The sequence below is a fragment of the Sus scrofa genome, chromosome 2 (assembly GCF_000003025.6).
Source record: "Sus scrofa isolate TJ Tabasco breed Duroc chromosome 2, Sscrofa11.1, whole genome shotgun sequence".
Classification (NCBI taxonomy): Eukaryota; Metazoa; Chordata; class Mammalia; order Artiodactyla; family Suidae; genus Sus; species Sus scrofa.
In genome coordinates, this window is record NC_010444.4 from 80,946,480 (window position 1) to 80,966,819 (window position 20,340).

At 38.4% G+C, this 20,340-nt stretch overlaps 1 protein-coding gene across 8 annotated transcripts in view; it reads left to right on the forward strand.

Annotated features, from left to right (window-relative positions):
* Positions 1–20,340, forward strand: part of UIMC1 (ubiquitin interaction motif containing 1) — a 145,082-nt gene that overhangs the window by 50,849 nt on the left and 73,893 nt on the right. For 7 of the 8 annotated variants that reach the window (XR_002339465.1, NM_001097447.2, XM_021076340.1 and 4 more), the window contains 2 exon segments: positions 19,013–19,137; positions 20,102–20,207. Coding sequence is in view for 7 of the 8 variants with exons in the window: in NM_001097447.2 (NP_001090916.2) it covers positions 19,013–19,137; positions 20,102–20,207 (231 nt within the window). In the remaining variant the exon portion in view is untranslated. 8 annotated transcript variants of the gene reach the window in all.

Sequence of the window (20,340 nt, forward strand, 5' to 3'; positions counted from 1 at the left end):
TTATATATTATATATATATAATACACACATATACATATAAATACACATATACATATATATACACACTCACACACACAGTTTTTGTTTTTGGGACACACCCAGGGTATGCCGAAGTTCCTGGGCCAGGGATCAAACCTGTGCCACATCAGTTGACAATACAGGATCCTTAACCTACTTCACCATCAGGGAAGCCCAGGAGTTCTTTGTACATTTTAGATAACATTCCTTTATCCAATACTTCTTTTACACATATTTTCTCCCAGCCTGTGGCATGTCTTCTTGGTCTTACAACATTGTCTTTGTAGAGAACATTGTCTCTTACAGAGCAGGAGTTTTAATTTTAATGACATCCAGCTTATTGTTGACTCCTTTTTTTTTTTTTTTTGTCTTTTTGTCCTTTTTAGAGCCGCACTTGTGGCATATGGAGGTTCCCAGGCCAGGGGTCAAATCAAAGCTGTTGCTACCGGCCAACACCAGAGCCACAGCAATGCCAGATCCGAGCTGCATCTGCGACCTACACCACAGCTCACAGCAATGCCAGATCCTTAACCCATTGAGCGAGGCCAGGAATTGAACCTGCAACCTCATGGTTCCTCGTCGGATTTGTTTCCACTGAGCCACAGTGGGAACTTGTGTTTAATTCTTGAATGGATCATGCTTTTGGTATTATATCTTAAAAAGTCATCACCATACCTGATGCCATCTAGGTTTTATCTTATCTTCCTAGACTTTTATAGTTTTGTGTTTTACATATAGGTTTATGATCCACTGAGTTAGTTTTGGGAATGGTGTTAGGTCTTTGTCTAGATTTGTTTTTTTTTTTGGATATGAATGTCCAGTTGTTCTAGCAACATTTGTTGGAAATAGTCTCCTTGATTCATTGTTTGGCTTGTGCTTCTTTGTCAAAAATCAGGTGGATTCTCTCTCCTGTTCCATTGATTTATTTGTCTGTTTTCTTCACCAGTACCACACTGTTCTTGTTACTTTAGCTTTATGTAGTAGGTCAGTTGGTTGGTTTGTTTGCCACAGCATGCAGCAGCTTGATGTGGGATCTCAGTTCCTAGACCAGCAATTGATCCTAACCACTAGGCCATCATGGAACTCCCGATAAGTAGTAAGTTTTAAAGTCAGGTATCATCAGCCCTCCAACTTTGTTCCTTTCTTTCAATTGTGTTGACTATTCTGGATCTTTAGCCCTCTCCATATAAACTTTAAAATGAGTTAGTGCATATCCACAAAATTCCTTGCTGGGATTTTGATTTGGATAGCATTGAATTTACTGATGAAGTTGGAAAAAACATGTCTTGACTGTATGAAGACTTTCTATCTATGAACATGGAATATTTTTTCCTTTAGCTAGTTCTTATTAGATTTAGTTCATTAAAGTTTTTAGTTTTCCTCATATAGATCATGTACATTATTTTATTTTTGGAATGCTAATGTAAATGATACTGCCTTTTAAATTTCAAATTACACTTGTTCATTGCTGGTATGTGGAATGTGATTGACTTATTTTATATTAACCTTGTATACTGTAACCTTACTGTAAATGCTTATTAGTTCCAGAACTTGTTTTGTTGATTGTTTTGGATTTTCATGTAGAAATGTCATTTGTGAACATAGTGAGTTTTAGTTCTTTCTTCCCGGTCTGTGTGCTTTTTATTTCTTTTTCTTGTCTTATTGCATCAGCTGGTATGTCCAGTACTTGTTGAAAAGGAGTGATGAGAGGGGACATCCTAGCTTATTTTCTGTTCTTAATGGGAAAGCTTTTAAGTTTTCACCATTTAATATGTTGTTAGCTACAGGTTTTTTTTTTTTTTTTTTTGGTAGATTTTTCTCTATCAAGTTGAGAAAGGCCTCTTCTCTTCCTAGTTTATTGAGAGTTTTTATCATGAATGAGGGTTTGATTTTGTGGGTGTCCAGTACTTTTTATGATTCTATTCAATACGATTATGTGATTTTTCTTTTTCTTCTGTTTGTGTGCTAACATTAATTAATTGTTGAACTAGCATTTCATATCTGGGATAAATCCCACTTGGTCATGATGTGTAATTCTTCCTTGTACATTGTTGGATTTGATTTGCTAATGTTTTGTTGAGGATTTTTGCCTCTGTATTCATGAGTAATATCGGTCTGTAGTTTTTTCTTGTGATATTTTTGCCAGTTTTGGTGTTAGGTTTAATGGTGATCACGAAGAATGAGTTAGGACGTATTCCCTCTGCTTCTATCCTCTGAAAGAGATTGTAGAGAATTTATATAATTTTTTCCTTAAGTGTTTGATAGAATTCATTAGTGAATCTAACCGGACCTAATGCTTTTTGTTGTAGAAGGTTAATTATGGATTCTTTAATAGATATGGGTATATTCAAACTGTCAATTTCTTCTTATGCAGATGTTGTCAGAGTGTGTCTTTCAAGGAATTGGTCTGTTTCATCTAGGGTATCAGATTTGTGGGCACAGAGTTTTTCATAGTATACCTTTATTATTCTTTTAATGTCCATGAGATCTATAGTGATGTCCCCTCTGTCATTTCTGATTCTAGTAATTTGTACCCTCTCTTTTTTTAGTCACCCTATCTAATGGCTTATCAATTTTATTGATTTAGTTAAAGAACTAGCTTTTGGTTTGGTTCATTTTCTCTATTGATTTCTTAATTTCAGTTTCATTGATTTCTGCTATAAATCTTATTTTTTCTTCTTGTTTTTGTCTTTTTGCCTTTTCTAGTGCCGCTCCCATGGCATATGGAGGTTCCCAGGCTAGGGGTCTAATTGGAGCTGTTGCTGCTGGCCTACGCCAGAGCCATAGCAACGCAGGATCTGAGCTGCGTCTGCAACCTAAACCACAGCTCATGGCAGCGCTGGATCCTTAACCCACTGAGCAAGGCCAGGGATTGAACCCGCAACCTCATGGTTCCTAGTCAGATTCATTAACCACTACTCCATGGCAGGAACTCCTTTGTATTTAATTTGCTCTTCTTTTTCTGGTTTCCTGAGGTATAAACTTAGGTGATCAATTTTAGATCTTTCTTCTTTCCTAATGTATGCATTCAGTGCTGTAAATCTTCTCTAAGCACTGCTTTTGCTGCATCCCACAAATTTTGACAAGTTGTGTTTTCATTTTCATTTAGTTCAAAATATTTTCATATTTCTCTTGAGATTTCTTTTTTGACCCATGTGTTATTTAGAAGTTGTTGTTTAATCTCCATGTATTTTGGAATTTTTTTATTTTTTATTTTTTTAGGGCCACACCCACAGCATATGGAAGTTCCCAGGCTAGGGGTTGAATCTGAGCTGTCGCTGCCAGCCACAGCCACAGCCATGCAGGATCTGAGCTGCATCTGCAACCTACACCACAACTTACGGCATCACTGGATCCTTAACCCACAAGGGGGCCAGGGATCAGAACCACATCTTCACGGATACTAGTTGGGTTCGTTACCGCTAAGCCACAATGGGAACTCTTTTTTAAATTGCCTTCTGTTACTGATTTCATTACATTGTAGTCTGAGAACAGAAAATTGCATAATTTTTCTTGCTTTAAATTTGTTAATGGAGTTCTGGTAGTGGTGCAGAGGAAACGAATCCGACTAGGAACCAGGAGGTTGTGGGTTCGATCCGTGGCCTCGCTCAGTGGGTTAGGGATCTGGCATTGCTGTGAGCTGTGGTGTAGGCCAGCAGCTGTAGCTCGGATTTGGCTCCTAGCCTGGGAAACTCCACATGCCCTGAGTACGGCCCTGAAAAGCAAAAAAAAAATTGTTAAGATGCGTTTTATGGCTCAGAACATGGTCTGACTTGGTGAATGATTTGTGTGAATTCAAGAAGAATGTGTGTTCTGCTGTTAATGGTTGAAGTAGTCTGAGATGTCCATTATATTCAATTGGTTGATGGTGTTGTTGAGTCCAACTATATCCTTACTGATTTTCTATTCTTTTTTGATAGAGGGATATTATTATTTTTTTTGCTTCTTAGGGCCACACTGGCCACATAGGTTCCCAGGCTAGGGGTCCAGGTGGAGCTACAGCTGCTGGCCTATGCAACAGCCATAGCCAGGCAAGATCCAAGCCAGGTCCGAGACCTACACCACAGCTCATGGCAATGCTGGATCCTTAACCCATCGAGTGAGGCCAGGGATAGAACCTGTGTCCTCATGGGTACTAGTTGGGTTCATTACTGCTGAGCCATGACGGGAGCTCCGATAGAGGGGTATTGAGGTTTCCAACTGTGACAGTGGGTCATCTGTTTCTCCTGGCAGTTCTGTTATTTTTTGCCTCACCTGCGACACTCTTTTGTTAGGCAATTACATGCTAAGTATTTTTGTCTCCTAGGAGAATTTATCTCTTTCATTATGTAATGCCCTTTTCTGTTCTTGATAACTTGCTTTGAAGTCTGCTGTGTCTGAAATTAATGTAGTTCCTCTTGCTTTCTTTTGATTAGTGCTAACATGGGATATTTTCCCATCCATTTTCTTTCTTTCTTTTTTTTAAGGGTTGCACCCATAACATATGGAGTTTCCCAGGCTAGGGGTTGAATTGGAGCTATAGCTGCCAGCCTATACCAGTCACAGCAACTCGGGATCCGAGCCTTATCTGCAACCTCACTGTAACTCATGGCATGCCAGATCTTTAACTCAGTGAGCCAGGCCAGGGATTGAACCCACATCCTTGGAGATACTAGTCAGGTTTGTTCCCACTGAGCCATGACAGGAACTCCATTCATCCATTTACTTTTTTTTTTTTTTTTAATGCTTTTTAGGGCCACACCCGCAGCATGTGGAGGTTCCAGGCTAGGGGTCGAATCAGAGCTACAGCTGCCGGCCTAGGCCAGAGCCACAGCAACTCGGAATCTGAGCCGCGTCTGTGGCCTACACCACAGCTCATGGCAATGCTGGATTCTTAACCCACTGAGCAAGGGCAGGAATTGAACCCTCAACCTCATGATTCCTAGTCAGATTCGTTTCCACTGCCCCACGACGGGAACTCCTCCATTTACTTTTAATCTATTTTTAAAGTGGGTTTCTGGAGTTCCTGTTGTGGTGCAGCAGAAACAAATCCAACTAGTGCCCATGAGGACATGGGTTCGATTCTTGGCCTTGCTCAGTGGGTTAAGGATCTGGTGTTGCTGTGAGCTGTGGTGTAGGTTGCAGACTCAGCTTGGATCCCACCTTGCTGTGGCTCTCATGTAGGCTGGCAGCTGTAGCTCCGGTTTGACCCCTAGCCTGGGAACTTCCATGTGCCATCACTGTGGCCCTAAAAAATAAAAAAATAAAAATAATAAAGTGGGTTTATTTTAGATAGCACATAATTGAGTCTTTTTTTTTTTTTTTGATCCGTTGTTATAGTCTCTGTCTTTTAATTGGAATATTTAGTCCATTGACATTCAAAGTGATTATAGGCATACCTTGTTTAATTGTGCTTTGCTTTATTGAACTTTGTAGATAATGTATTTATTATTATTATTATTTTTTGCTTTTTAGGGCTGCACTTGCAGCATATGGAAGTTCCTAGGCTAAGGGTTGAATCAGAGCTACAGCTGCCAGCCTACACCACAGCCACAGCAATGTGGGATCTGAGCTGAATCTGCCACCTACACCACAGCTCCCGGCAGTGCCAGATCTCCAGCCCACTGAGTGAGGCCAGGGAGTGAACCCATGTCCTCATGGATACTAGCTGGAGTCATTTCCAGTGTGCCACAATGGGAACTCCTGCATTTTTATAAATTGAAAGTTTGTGGCAACTCTGTGTGGAACAAGTCTTTTGGGTGACATTTTTCCAGCAACACTTGTTCACTTCATGTTTCTGTCATATATTGCTAATTCTTGCAGTATTTCAAACCTTTCTTCAGCAAAAATGTTAATCTTGTTGAAGGCTTAGATGATGGTTAGCATTTTTTAACAAGGTTTTTTTTGCAGTAAAGTTTTTTTAATGAAGGTATGTATGCACATTGTTTTTTTAGACATGTTGCCCAATTAATAGGCTACAGTATTATAGTGTAAACGTAATTTTTAGATGCACTTGGAGTTAAAAAATTCATGTGACTCACTTTATTGTGGTATTCATTTTATTATGGTGGTCTGAAATTGAACCCACAGTATTTCCAGGGTATGCCTGTTTTAATATAGTTAGAGTAACATCTGCTTTGTTACTGTTTTCTGTTATTTGCTACTCTTCATTCTTTTTTCTTTTCTTTTTAATGGCTGCACCTGCAGCACATGGAAGTTCCTGAGCCAAGGTTTGAATCTGAGCCATAGCTGTGACCTGTGCCACAGCTGCAGCAATGCCAGATTCTTTAACCCACTGTGTTGGGCTAGAGGTCAAACCTGTGCCTCCATAGTGACTCAAGCTGCTGCAGTCGGGTTCTTAACCCACTATACCACAGTGGGAGCGCCTCTTGATTCTCATCTTTTTTGTCTTGTATTCTTTTTCTACCTTTTGTGGTTTTAATTAAGTACTTCATATGATTCCATTTTCTCTCCTTTCTCAGCATGTCTGTCACAGTCTTTTTTTTTTTTTTTTTTTTTTACTATTAGTGTTTGCTCTAGAGTTTGCAATATACATTTAGAGCTAGTCCAAGTCCGCTTTCAAATAACACTGTACTGCTTCATAGATATTGTGTGTACTTTATAATAAACAAAATAATGCTAATTTCTCACTTCTATCACATATTATTGCTGTCATTCATTTCATGCATATATAGACACATATGTAATATATATACACATAAGCATATGAAATCAAATACATTATTACTGTTAGTGTTTTAAAAAACCTATTATCTATTAGATCAATTAAGAAGAAGAAAAATAGTTCCTGTCATGGCTCAGCGGTTAATTAATCTGACTAGCATCCATGAGGACGCAGGTTCGATCCCTGGCCTTGCTCAGTGGGTTAAGAATCTGGTGTTGCCATGAGCTGTGGTGTAGGTCGCAGATGCGTCTCGGGTCCTGCGATGCAGTGGCTGTGACGTAGGCCAGCAGCTACAGCTCTAATTTGACCCCTAGCCTTGGAACCTCCATATGCCATGGGTAGAGCCCAAAAAAGCACAAACAAAAAAACAAAAAACTTCTACTTCTTAAAATGGTGGAAACTTATTTGCAAAAAAAATTAAATAAATAAGAAGAAGCAACATAAAGCTTTCTATTCTATTTTGTCTTCACTTATTTTTCTGATATTCTTTCTTGGTTTATGTAGATCTGAGTTTCTGACCTGTGTATGTAACTGAAATATGGTGCTGTACACCTGAAACTAACATGGTATTGTAAATCAACTATACTTCAACAAATAATAAATAAGTAAATAAAAACAAGTTCTTAGGAAAAGAATTGGGCAGCAAAATAATTTATCTTTGTTGTTACTGTCATATGAAATATTCTCTTTCAGTCATTTTAAATAACCACATTTTATACAGGTTCTGTCTAGTTTTGTTTTGTGGATTGTTAGCAGCCTGTTTTCATATCTCAGTGGGAGATTAACCTGAATGTTGGCAGATGTTAATTATCATAAATTATGAGCAGCATAATCAGCGTCACACAAATTGTGTACTACTTTGTGTTTAGAATCAGCAGCAGCATTTGATAAGCTGGGTCAAGCCAGTTCAGTTAGAGATTCTAAGATTGACACATGCTGAACATTTTCCTTAAAGGAGCGTGCCTCCTCTGTGGGATTCCAGTTTGTTTCTCCCTTTCTTCTAATGGTTGGGTTGTTATACAATAGAGATGTCAGGTAAAATGTATCCTAGTCAGCAGTGATGTTTATTGGACTTTATAGTTATATAAAACAATAAGAGACAGTAACTAGTGATTGAGAGTGTCCTTTTAATTCTGATTGTGGTTAAGTAAATTTGTAATGGTGGCTTTGTCAAATTATGTGGTTGTATGCTGTCCGTGAAATATATATAAAATGAGTAATCTGAAGTAGTTTTGGATTTATGTAAATAATATATGTTTCACAGTAAATAATTTGTTAACTAGCAATAGTAATTAACAGTTATTGGACACTTGTTATGTGCCAGGTACTATTCTAAACATTTTATATGTATTGAATTATTTAATCCTTATATTAGCCTTAAATATTATTACGTCCGTTTTTCATGTATGTGAACTAAAACAAGTATTATTAAATCATGGTATTTACATGAGAATTCTTAAAGTCAAGAATGTATTTACTCTATATGCATGTCCACAGCAGATTAAAAGAAGCAAAAAAGGGAGAGGGAGATTATCAGAGACCAGTACCAGTATTACATAGAGGATAAATAACGTGCTCAAAATTGCACAAAAAGGCAAAGTCATGAGTCAAACCCAGGCAGTCTGGCTCTAGAGCTTCCTCTCAGTGTACTGGAAAACAGTCTTTCTAAGTTCTTATTTTCATGTTAATGTAGCAAAGCCTTCTTTCCAGAATCTTTAGGGAATACAGGGCATTTTAAAAGCAGAGTATTGCAGAGACCTCAGATTTTTATCTTTTGCATTGCATGGTTTTGGGTTCTCTTAAGTTGAACATAAGAGATGTAATCAACTTTTAATTGATGACTTAGTGACTTCATTAGGAATGAATAATAATGTTCTAAGTATGTCAGTCTTTTTAATTTTGTCTATTTTAGTGGTATGTAGTGGTAGCTCATTTTAACTGGCATTTTCCTGATGACTAATGATCTTTTCACGTGCTTAATGGTCCTTCCAAAATTTTCTTTTGTGAAGTATCTGTTCAGATATCTTGCTCATTATTTCTAAAAGTAGCTGTTTGGAGTCCCGTCGTGGCTCAGTGGGAACAAATGACTAGCATCCATGAGGACGCAGGTTCGATCCCTGACCTCAGTCAGTGGGTTAAGGATCCAGCATTGCTGTGAGCTGTGGTGTAGGTTGCAGATGTGGCTCGGATCTGGTGTTGCTGTGGCTGTAGTGTAGGCCAGCAGCTGTAGCTCCAGTTTGACCCCTAGCCTGGGAACCTCTGTATGCCATGGGGGTAGCCCTAAAAAGAAAAAAAATTAGCTTGTTTTCTTATTATTGGATTGTAGGCATTTTAATGCATTCTGGATGCAAATTTTTTGTCAGATTATATGTATTATGAATATGTTCTTCCATTTTGTGGCTTACCTTTCAATTTTCTAAACAAACAGCAGTTTTGCTTTTTTTTTTTTTTTTTTTTTTTTAGGGCCACTGCTGTGGCATATGACCCCAGGCTAAGGGTCAAATTGGATCTGCAGCTGCCATCCTGTGCCACAGCCACAGCAACACCATATTCGAGCTGCATCTGCCACCTATACCGAAGCTCATGGCAGCACCAGATCCTTAACACACTGAGCAGGGCCAGGGATTGAATCCACATCCTTATGGATACTAGTCAGGTTTGTTACTGCTGAGCCACAATGGGAACCTCCAGAAATTTTACATTTTCATGAGATCTTAGTTTTTTTTTCCTTCTTGGTCTTGTGTAAGTAATATTTGACTACCCCTAGGTTATAAAAATTTTCACCTATGGTTTCTCCTAATATTTTTATACTTTTCGCTTTTACATTTGGATGTATATTCCATTTAAACTTTTTGTATGTAGTGTGAGATAAGGGTTAAGGCTGATTTGTTTTTCTTTATAGACAACCAATTGTTTTAGCATTGTTTGTTGGAAAATGAAAAATGAATGTGGGGATCTATTTTTCTGAATTTTTATGTGATGTTCCATTTATTGAGCTTGTTGGGATTTTTCCTGGCATTGTGTTGGATCTATAAATCAGTTTGGGAAGACTTGATACTGTATTTTCTGAATTAGTTTGGTATTATTTTTTTCTTTATTTTTTGTTGGAATTCACCAGTAGTGAATGTCAGATGGCCCTAGATTTTCTTTATGGGAAGGTTTTTAATTACAAATTCAAATCCTTTTACATATAAGACTATTCAGATTTTCTATTTCTTCTTGTCAGTTTTTATAAGTTATATTTTTCGATTATTTTTTTGTTTGTTTCATACTAAATCGTATTTCTCAAACCTTTTTATTATTACCTGAAGGGTCCTTTTAAGACTTTATTTTTCCCTCTAGCCACTGCTGTTCCATGAAATTTTAATATCACAGATGGTGCTATAAACATGTACTGACTTACTTATCTGTGTCTTATATACTTATATACTGTCTTTTATACCTGTGTCTTATATATAAAGAGAGTAAGAGTTTTTGACTTCCAAGAACCAGTTTTTGTCCACTTGGAGAAGATATCATATCATGCCTGTCAAGAATGCATGATACAGTTTGTCAAATTTATTGCCATAAAATTGTCCATGGTATTCCCTTATTCTTTGCATAACTGTATAATCATAGTGATACACTCCTCTTTTATTCCTGCATTGTTAACTTTTATGTTTTCTCTTTCTCCTTGATCAGTCCAATTAGAGTTTTATAAACTTTATTGACTTTTTCATAGAACTAATTTTTGGTATTAATTTTTTTTTCTATTTTATTGGTTTCTTCTCTTTATATTTCTTCTTTATTTCTTCTTACTTTGGTTAATTTTGCTCTTCATTTTCCGGCTTCTTAAAGAGGAAAGCTTGGATTTCTGATTTAAAAATTTTTTTCTTTTCTAATATGATCATGTAAAGCTGTACTTCCTGTAAACATTGCATTAGGTGCCTCCTACAGATTTTGATATGTTATGTTCTCATTCTCATTAAGTTTATTTCAAATTCAGTTGGGTACATTTTTTATGTTTAGGGATCCCTCATCCTCACTGTATTTTTTTTTTTGGTTTTTTTAAAAATAAGTTTAACATTTACCCGATTAAGTCTAGGTTATACAAAAAACTGTAGTCATCCCTTATCCTTTCAACTTTGTTCCCACCTACCTGTATATTACCTCTTGGATTAGTCTCTGATTTATGATTTACCCTTCTCATGTCACTCTTTAAAAAAATTAACGGGTATATTTTCTTATTTCTCCTTTCTTACACAAAAGCTAACATACTATATACTCTTTTTTTTTTTTCCCCCATGGAATTGACTTTTATAGTCCAGTTTTTTATTGTTTTACTCTGCCCATTTGCTTATTTGCTTTTTTTTTCATTTTTTTTATTACTCAAATGAATTTATCACATCTGTAGTTGTATAATGATCATAACAATCTGATTTCACAGGATTTCCATCCCATAGCCCAAGCACATCCCCCCACCCCCCAAACTGTCTCCTCTGGAGACCATACTTTTTTCAATGTCAGTGAGTCAGCATCTGTTCTGCAAAGAAGTTCCATCTGTCCTTTTTTCAGATTCCACATGTCAGTGAAAGCATTTGATGTTGGTGTCTCATTGTATGGCTGACTTCACTTAGCATGATAGTTTCTAGGTCCATCCATGTTGCTAAAAATGTTGGTATTTCGTTCTTTTTGATGGCTGAGTAATATTCCATTGTGTGTATGTACCACATCTTCTTGATCCACTCCTCTGTCAATGGACATTTAGGTGTTTCCATGTCTTGGCTATTGTAAATAGTGCTGCAATGAACATTGGAGTACATTTGTCTTTGTGAGTCGTGGTTTTCTCTGGATAGATGCCCAGAAGTGGGATTGCTGGATCAAATGGTAGTTCTATGTTTAGTTTTCTGAGGAATCTCCATACTGCTTTCCACAGTGGTTGCACCAATTTACAATCCCACCAACAGTGTACGAGGGTTCCTTTTTCTCCACACCCTCTCCAGCACTTATTGTTTGTAGACTTTTGGATGATGGCCATTCTGGCTGATGTAAGGTGGTACCTCATTGTGGTTTTGATTTGCATTTCTCTAATAATGAGTGATGCTGAACATCTTTTCATGTGTTTCTCGGCCATCTGTATGTCTTTTTTGGAGAACTGTCTGTTTAGATCTTCCGCCCATTTTTTGATGGGGTTGTTTGTTTTTTTGATATGGAGCTGCAGAAGTTGTTTATAAATTTTTGAGATTAATCCCTTGTCAGTTAATTCATTTGCAAAGATTTTCTCCCATTCTGTGGGTTGTCTTTTTGTGTTGTTTAGGGTTTCCTTTGTTGTGCAGAAACTTTTCAGTTTGATTAGGTCCCATTTGTTTATTTTTCTTTTTATTGTCAGTATTCTGATAGGTGGATCTGAGAAGATGTTGCTGTCATTTATGTGAGAGAGTGTTTGGCCTATGTTTTCCTCTAGGAGTTTGATAGTGTCTGGTCTTATATCTAGGTCTTTAATCCATTTGGAGTTTATTTTTGTGTATGGTGTTAGGGAGTGTTCTAATTTCATTCTTTTCCTTGTGGCTGTCCAGTTTTCCCACCATCACTTATTGAACAAGCTGTCCTTTCTCCATTGTATAGTCTTGCTTCCTTTGTCATAGATTAGTTGGCTGTAAGTGCATGGGTTTAATTCTGGGCTTTCTATCCTGTTCCACTGATCTATATGTCTGTCTTTGTGCCAGTACCATACAGTTTTGACAACTGTTGGCTTTGTAGTATAGTCTGAAGTCCAGGAGCCTGATTCTTCCACCTCCATTTTTCTTTTTCAGGATGTCTTTGGCTATTCTGGGTCTTTTGTACTTCCAAACAAACTTTAAAATATTTTGTTCAAGTTCTGTGAAAAATGTCCTTGGTAATTTGATAGGATTGCATTGAATCTATAGATTGCCTTGGGTAGTATAGTCATTTTGATAATATTAACTCTTCCAATCCACGAGCATGGTATATCTTTCCATCTATTTGTGTCATCTTTGATTTCTTTCATCAGTGGCTTGTTTTCAGAGTACAGGTCTTTTGTCTCTTTAGGTAGGTTTACTCCTAGGTATTTTATTCTTTTGGATGTGATGGTCAACGGGATTGCTTCCCTAATTTCCTTTTCTGCTTTTTCATTGTTAGTATATAGAAACACTGTCGATTTCTGTGTATTGATTTTGTATCCTGCAACTTTGCCAAGTTCGTGGATAAGCTCTTAACAGTTTTCTGGTAGAGTCTTTAGGATTCTCTAGGTATAGTATCATGTCATCTGCAAATAGTGATAGTTTTACTTCTTCCTTTCCAATTTGGATTCCTTTTATTTCTTTTACTTCTCTGATTGCTGTGGCTGGGACTTCCAGAACTATATTGAAGAGTAGTGGCAAGAGCGGACATCCTTGTCTTGTTCCTGATCCCAGCGGGAATTCTTTCAGCTTTTCACCATTGAGAATGATGTTCGCTGTGGGTTTGTCATATATGGCCTTTATCATGTTGAGGTAGGTTCCCGTTATGCCCAGTTTCTGAAGGGTTTTTATCAGAAATGGGTGTTGGATTTTGTCAGAGGCTTTTTCCGCATCTATTGAGAGGATCATATGGTTTTTATTCTTCAGCTTGTTAATGTGGTGTATCACACTGATGGATTTGGGGATATTGAAGAACCCTTGCATCCCTGGGATAAATCCCACTTGATTGATCATGATGTACAATTCTTTTCATGTATTGTTGGATGTGGTTTACTAGTATTTTGTTGAGGATTTTTGCATCGATGTTCATCAGTGATATTGGCCTGTAGTTTTCTTTTTTTGTGGAGTCTTTGTCTGGTTTTGGTACCAGGGTGACGGTGGCCTCATAGAATGAGTTTGGGAGTATCCCTTCTTCTGCAACTTTTTGAAATAGTTTCAGAAGGAGAGGTGTTAGCTCTTCTCTAAATGTTTGATAGAATTCGCCTGTGAGGCCATCTGGTCCTGGACTTTGTTTGTTGGAAGTTTTTTAATCACAGTTTCAATTTCAGTTCTTGTGATGGGTCCATTCATCTTTTCTATTCCATCTTGGTTTAGTTTTGGAAGATTGTACTTTTCTAAGAATTTGTCCATTTCTTCTAGGTTTTCCATTTTATTGGCATATAGTTGCATATAGTAGTCTCTTATGATCCTTTGTATTTCTGTGGTATCTGTTATTACTTCTCCTTTTTCATTTCTAATTTTATTGATTTGAGTCCTCTTTTTTGCTTGATAAGTCTGGCTAGGGGTTTATCAATTTTGTTGATCTTTTCAAAGAACCAGCTTTTTGTTTCATTGATCTTTTCTATGGTTTTCCTTGTTTCTATTTCATTCATTTCTGCTCTGATCTTTATGAGCAGAACTTCTACTAACTTTCCTTCTACTAACTTTAGGTCTTGTCTGTTCTTCTCTCTCGAGCTGCTTTAGATGTAAAGTTAGCTTGTTTATTTGGGCTTCTTGTTTCCTGAGGTGGGCTTGTATTGCTATAAACTTTCCTCTTAGAACGGCTTTTGCTGCATCCCATAGGTTTTGGAGTGTCATATCTTCGTTGTCATTTGCTGCTAGGTATTTTTTAATTTCCTCTTTGATTTCTTCAGTGATCCATTGGTTGCTTAGTAGCATGTTGTTGAGTCTCCACGTGTTTCATGTTTTTTGCAGTTTTTTTCTTGTTGATTTCCAGTCGTATAGCATTGTGGTTGGAAAAGATGCTTGATATGATTTCAATTTTCTTTTTTTTTTTTTTTTTTTTGTCTTTTGTTGTTGTTGCTATTTCTTGGGCCACTCCTGCGGCATATGGAGATTCCCAGGCTAGGGGTTGAATCGGAGCTGTAGCCACCGGCCTATGCCAGAGCCACAGCAACTCGGGATCCGAGCCGCGTCTGCAACCTACACCACAGCTCACGGCAACGCCGGATCGTTAACCCACTGAGCAAGGGCAGGGACCGAACCCGCAACCTCATGGTTCCTAGTTGGATTCGTTAACCACTGCGCCACGACGGGAACTCCCGATTTCAATTTTCTTAAAGTTACTGAGGTTGGATTTGTAGCCCAGGATATGATCAATGTTAGAGAATGTTCCATGTGCACTTGAGAAGAATGTGTATTCTGTTGCTTTTGGATGAGATGTCCTATAAATATCTATTAAGTCCATCTGGTTTAATGCTTCATTCAGGGCCTGTGTTTCCTTATTGATTTTCTGTCTGGTTGGTCTGTCCATTGCTGTAAGTGGGGTGTCGATTTCTCCTTTTAAGGTTGTTAGCAGTTACCTTATATATTGTGGCGAACCTGTGTTGTGAGCGTAGATATTTAAAATTGGTATAACATTTTCTTGGTTTGATCCTTTGATTATTATGTAATGTCCTTCTTTGTCCCTGAAAATATTCTTCATTTCAAAGTCTATTTTGTCTGATATGAGTATTGCTACTCCAGCTTTCTTTTGATCCCTGTTTGCATGAAATATTTTCTTCCATCCTCTCACTTTCAATTTGTATGTGTCCCTAGAAGTGAAGTGGGTCTCTTGAAGACAGCATATATATGGGTCTTGTTTTTGTATCCATTCAGCCAGTCTGTGTCTTTTGGTTGGGGCGTTTAGTCCATTCACATTTAAGGACATTATTGATATGTATGTTCTTATTGCCATTTTATTAATTACTTTGGATTTGTTTTTGCTGCTGTTTTTCCTTTCCTTCTTCTCTTGTTCTTTTCTGCCGATAGAAGTTCCTTTAGTATTTGTTGTAAGGCTGGTTTAGTGTTGCTGAATTCTCTCAGCTTTTGCTTATCTGTGAAGGTTTTGATTTCTCCTTCAAATCTGAACGAGAGCCTTGCTGGGTAGAGTAATCTTGGTTGGAGGTTTTTTCCTTTCATCACGAGAGCCTTGCTGGGTAGAGTAATCTTGGTTGGAGGTTTTTTCCTTTCATCACGTTAAGTAAATCATGCCACTCCCTTCTGGCCTGCAGAGTTTCTGTTGAAAAATCTGCTCATAGCCTTATCGGGGTTCCCTTGTATGTTATTTGTTTCTTTTCCCTAGCTGCTTTCAAGATTTTCTCTTTGTCTTTAATTTTGGTCAGTTTGATTAGTATGTGTCTCAGGGTGTTCCTCCTTGGGCTTATTTTGTATGTTACTTGTTGTGCTTGCTGGATTTGAGTGAGTGATTCCTTTCCCATGTTAGGGAAGTTTTCAGCTATTATCTCTTGGAATATTTTTTCTGTCTCCTTTTCTCTCTCTCCTTCTGGCACCTGTATAATATGGATGTTGGTGAGTTTAATGTTGTCCCAGAGTTCTCTGAGACTCTCTTCATTTGTTTTCAATCTTTTTTCTCTTTTCTATTCTGCACCCGTAATTTCCACTAATCTGTCCTCCACCTTGCTTATTCGTTCTTCTGCCTCCTGTATTCTGCTGTTAGCTGCTTCTAGTGAATTTTTTATTTCAGTTATTGTATTTTGCATCTCTTCTTGTTTAAGTTTTATATCTTGTATCTCTTTGGTCAGTGTTTCCTGTAAGTTATCCATCTTTGCCTCCAATGTATTTCCAATGTCTTGTGTCTTCTTCAGCATCAACAGTCTAAAGTCTTTTTCCTGGAGGCTGAGAATCTCCTCATGGCTTAGCTGTTTTTCTGGGGTTTTTCCTTTCTCCCTCATCTGAGTTATAGTTCTCTGTTTTTTCGTTTTTAATAGGTTTTTGGTGTGGTGACCTTCTTACAGATAATAGAGTTGTAGCCTCTCTTACTTCTGATGTCTGCCCCCCTGTGGCTAAAGTTAGTATGGGGGCTTGCTGTAGGCTTCCTGATGGGAGGGGCTGATGCCTGCCCCCTGGTAGGAGGAGCTGATTCTAATCCCTCTGGCCTCTGGCGGTGGGGCTTAGTCTCTGGATGGGATTAGAGGCAGCTGTGTGCCTGAGGGGTCTTTAGGTAGCCTGTTTACTGAGGGGTGGGGCTGTGATCCCACCTGGGTTGTTGTTTGCCTTGGGGCTTCTCAGCGGCTGGCTGATGGGTGGGGCCAGATTTTCCCAAAATGGCCCCCTCCAGAGAAAGGCATGGCTGCTGAATATTCCTGAGAGCTTTGCTTTCAATGTCCTTCCCTCACAACAAGCCACATTCACCCCTGTTTTCCCAGGATGTCCTCCAAGAACTGTGGTCAGGTTTGACCCAGATTCCCTTGGAGACTTTGCTTTGCCCTGGGACTCAGTGCACGTGAAAGTCTGTGTGTGCCTTTTAAGAATGGGGTCTCCGTTTCCCCCAGTCCCGTGGAGCTCTTGCGCACAAGCCCCACTGGCCTTCAGTGCCAGATGCTCCGGGGCTCTTTCTCCCTATGCCAGATCCCCATACGTGAGAGTTTGATGTGTGGCTCAGAACTCTCACTCCTGTAGGTGAGTCTCTGTGAACCAGTTAGATTCCAGTCTGTGGAGCTTCCCACCCAGGAGGTATGGGGTTGTTTATATCGCAAAATCGCCCCTCCTACCTCTTGATGTGGCCTCCTCTTTTTCTTCTGGAGTAGGGTATCTTTTTTAAGGTTTCCGGTCCATTTTGATTAAGTGTGCTCAGTCTTTAGTTGTGAATTTCTTTGTTTTTAGGAGATAAGTTGAGCTCCAGTCCTATTCCGCCACCTTAATCCCGTCTCCCTATACTCTTTTTTAAGTGTTTTACTTTTTAAAAAACTTTATTATTTCTTTAAATTCATTCTCTTCACTATCCATAGGTACCTTCCTTATTCTTCTTTACAGTTATATGTATATATACCAGAGTTTATTCAAGCTTGTGGTCATTTTGTAGATTCCAGTTTTTTGCAAATTCAAACAAGGCTACAATGAAAAATACAGTGCATGTTTACTTTTTTAAAAAATTGGAAATAGATCTTTAGAGCATATTGTTGGATTTGGGATTATTGGGTCATACATGTAGTTTGTTAGAAATTGCCAAAATCCCCTCCATGGCCATTATACAAAGTGACAATATCCTAATTCTATCATTTCTTTTTTTTTTTTTTTTTTTTTTTTTTTTTTGTCTTTTTGTCTTTTGTTGTTGTTGTTGTTGCTATTTCTTGGGCCGCTCCCGCGGCATATGGAGGTTCCCAGGCTAGGGGTCTAATCGGAGCTGTAGCCACCGGCCTACGCCAGAGCCACAGCAACGTGGGATCCGAGCCGCGTCTGCAACCTACACCACAGCTCACGGCAACGCCGGATCGTTAACCCACTGTGCAAGGGCAGGGACCGAACCCGCAACCTCATGGTTCCTAGTCGGATTCGTTAACCACTGCGCCACGACGGGAACTCCTATCATTTCTTTTATATTAGTAGCTAGAATAATTCTTTTTTTTAAAAATATATATATACACACACTTTGTTTTTTAACCGCGCCTTTGGCACTGAGCCATAGCAGTGGTAATGCTCAGTCCTTAACTGCTAGGCCCACTAGGAAACTCCTGGAATAATTCTTTAAAGAAAATCTTATTTTATCTATTTGGTTGGTTACCCAGTAGTGTATTAATATAGCTTGTATTGCAAGAGTAGGACAAAAGCTTGATTCTCTATCCTTTTATACCAGTTTTCAAAGTAATCGATTCACTAATTTTCTTCAACAGTAACCAGTTAGTTGTTTTTTTTTAAGTACTGTTATGAACTCATAGATTTAAATATATTTAATGTGTTTTAATTCATTGCATTCATTATCCTTATTGATGTTTCAGTTGTCCTCTTTTTGGCCAGTGAGAACCTTTTTAAGTGAGCTCTTAAGTTCTTTTGATATGACCCTAGTAGTATCTGATAGATAACTTACTCTCAGATATGGCAAATATTCTGGCTCAGCTTCTACATTTCATGCTCCAGGCTTCGAATCAGCTGTTTCTCCAAGGTATCCCAGTTGTTTTTAATGAGAAATGATGTGTTTGGAGATGACATTCTGGTCATTAGGAATGTTCTTTTCTACTGGGTAAGTCAGGATTCTGAAGAGTGAAAATATTCTGGTTAAATGTTGCACATATAGCAGTGTGATATGTAACAAAAGCCCTGGAGTGGGAGTTAGTTCCTTTTATTTATTCATTCACCATATATTTATTATTTCTGGGTGCCAGACCTCTTTTCTGTGCTGGAGATTCAACAGTGAGCAAAAGAGGCAAACGCTTCACAGGAGTTCACAGAATAGTTAACCCAGGGTTGTTGTAACTGCTGCTGTTGATTTTTGCCAGCACCTTACCTTTGAGGTTTTCTTCGTTAGCAAATTTTAAAATTGTATTAAATTGTCTATAATGTGTTCACTTTGAAAGTTTAATAATTCTCTTTCTTGTCAGCATGCTTATTCAATATTTGTGGTGTCCTTCTCTCACTTTTCCCTATATTCTTACAGAAATGACAGAAGAAGAACAGTTTGCTCTGGCTCTCAAAATGAGTGAACAGGAAGCTCGGGAGGTGAACAGCCAGGAGGAGGAGGAAGAAGAGCTCTTGAGGAAAGCCATTGCAGAAAGTCTGAATGTAAATATGCTATGTTGAATAAGTTTGTGAGGATTGATCACTAGTACTCTTTTATTTCTGCAGTGCTGAATCTAGGAACTAGCTGTAGTAGTTCATAGGGTTTTAAACTAACAGATATTTCCCATAACAATTTTTAAAGTCTGTATTGAATTGTTGATGAACCCAATTTGAATTTTCTTTTTTTTTTTTTTTTTTTTAGGGCTGCACCCATGGCATATGGAGGTTCCCAGGCTAGGGGTCTAATCAGAGCTGTGACCGCCAGCCTGCACCATAGCCACAGCAATGTGTGATCTGAGCCTTGTCTGCGACCTACACCACAGTTCACGGCCATGCTTAGTTAACCCACTGGGCGAGGCCAGGGATCGAACCCGCAACCTTATGGTTCCTAGTTAGATTCGTTTCCACTGCGCCACGAGGGGAACTCCTGAGATGTTTTGTTAATCCTCTGTGAAAGAGTTTTCTTCCACCTGACAGATTCTCAGCTCATGGCTTAAGAGAACCATAGTATTTGACAACTTCTGAAAAGAGTTACTGAATACTTGGAAACCAAAAGGGAGCAAGATAAGGTGCTTGCTTCCCCTGTTTTGTGGGGAGAATAGAGGGAATGAGAACTAGAGGTGGGTTATGGAGAGAAAGAGTGGGCAATTTAAAAAATCTTGAAATAATATTAAATTGTGATTTGAACATGTATAATTGAATATTTGCCAGTGACAGGTCCTGCTCCATCCTTTATGCCATTCATCTCTGTATGTTGGAAAAGGGTTTAGTGTAGTGATCTAGTATAGTACTTTGCACATAGTAGGCATGCAGTACATGTTGTGGAATTCATTTGAACTGAGCATCTACATTTTGGAGAGGAGAATCTCTTAAGGACGGTGGCCTCCCCTTTTTGTCCTTCCTGTGACCCTTCCTGTATAGATCTTTTAATAATAAACCTGGTCTGGTGTGGGATCACTTGTTTCAGAGTTGCCGGCCTTCTGATGCTTCTGCTACCAGATCTCGACCTCTGGCTACTGGACCATCTTCAGAGTCCCATCAAGAGAAAAGCACAGACTCTGGGACCACTGAAGGCATGTCTCCCTGTTCTGGCTCTTCCTTCTCATCAAGTATAACCATATCACAGGGATATCATGCTGAGAGTAGATATACAGAAATGCCCAAAATCCCTTTGGTGGTATTAAAGAAGTTAAACCAGAAAGTAGT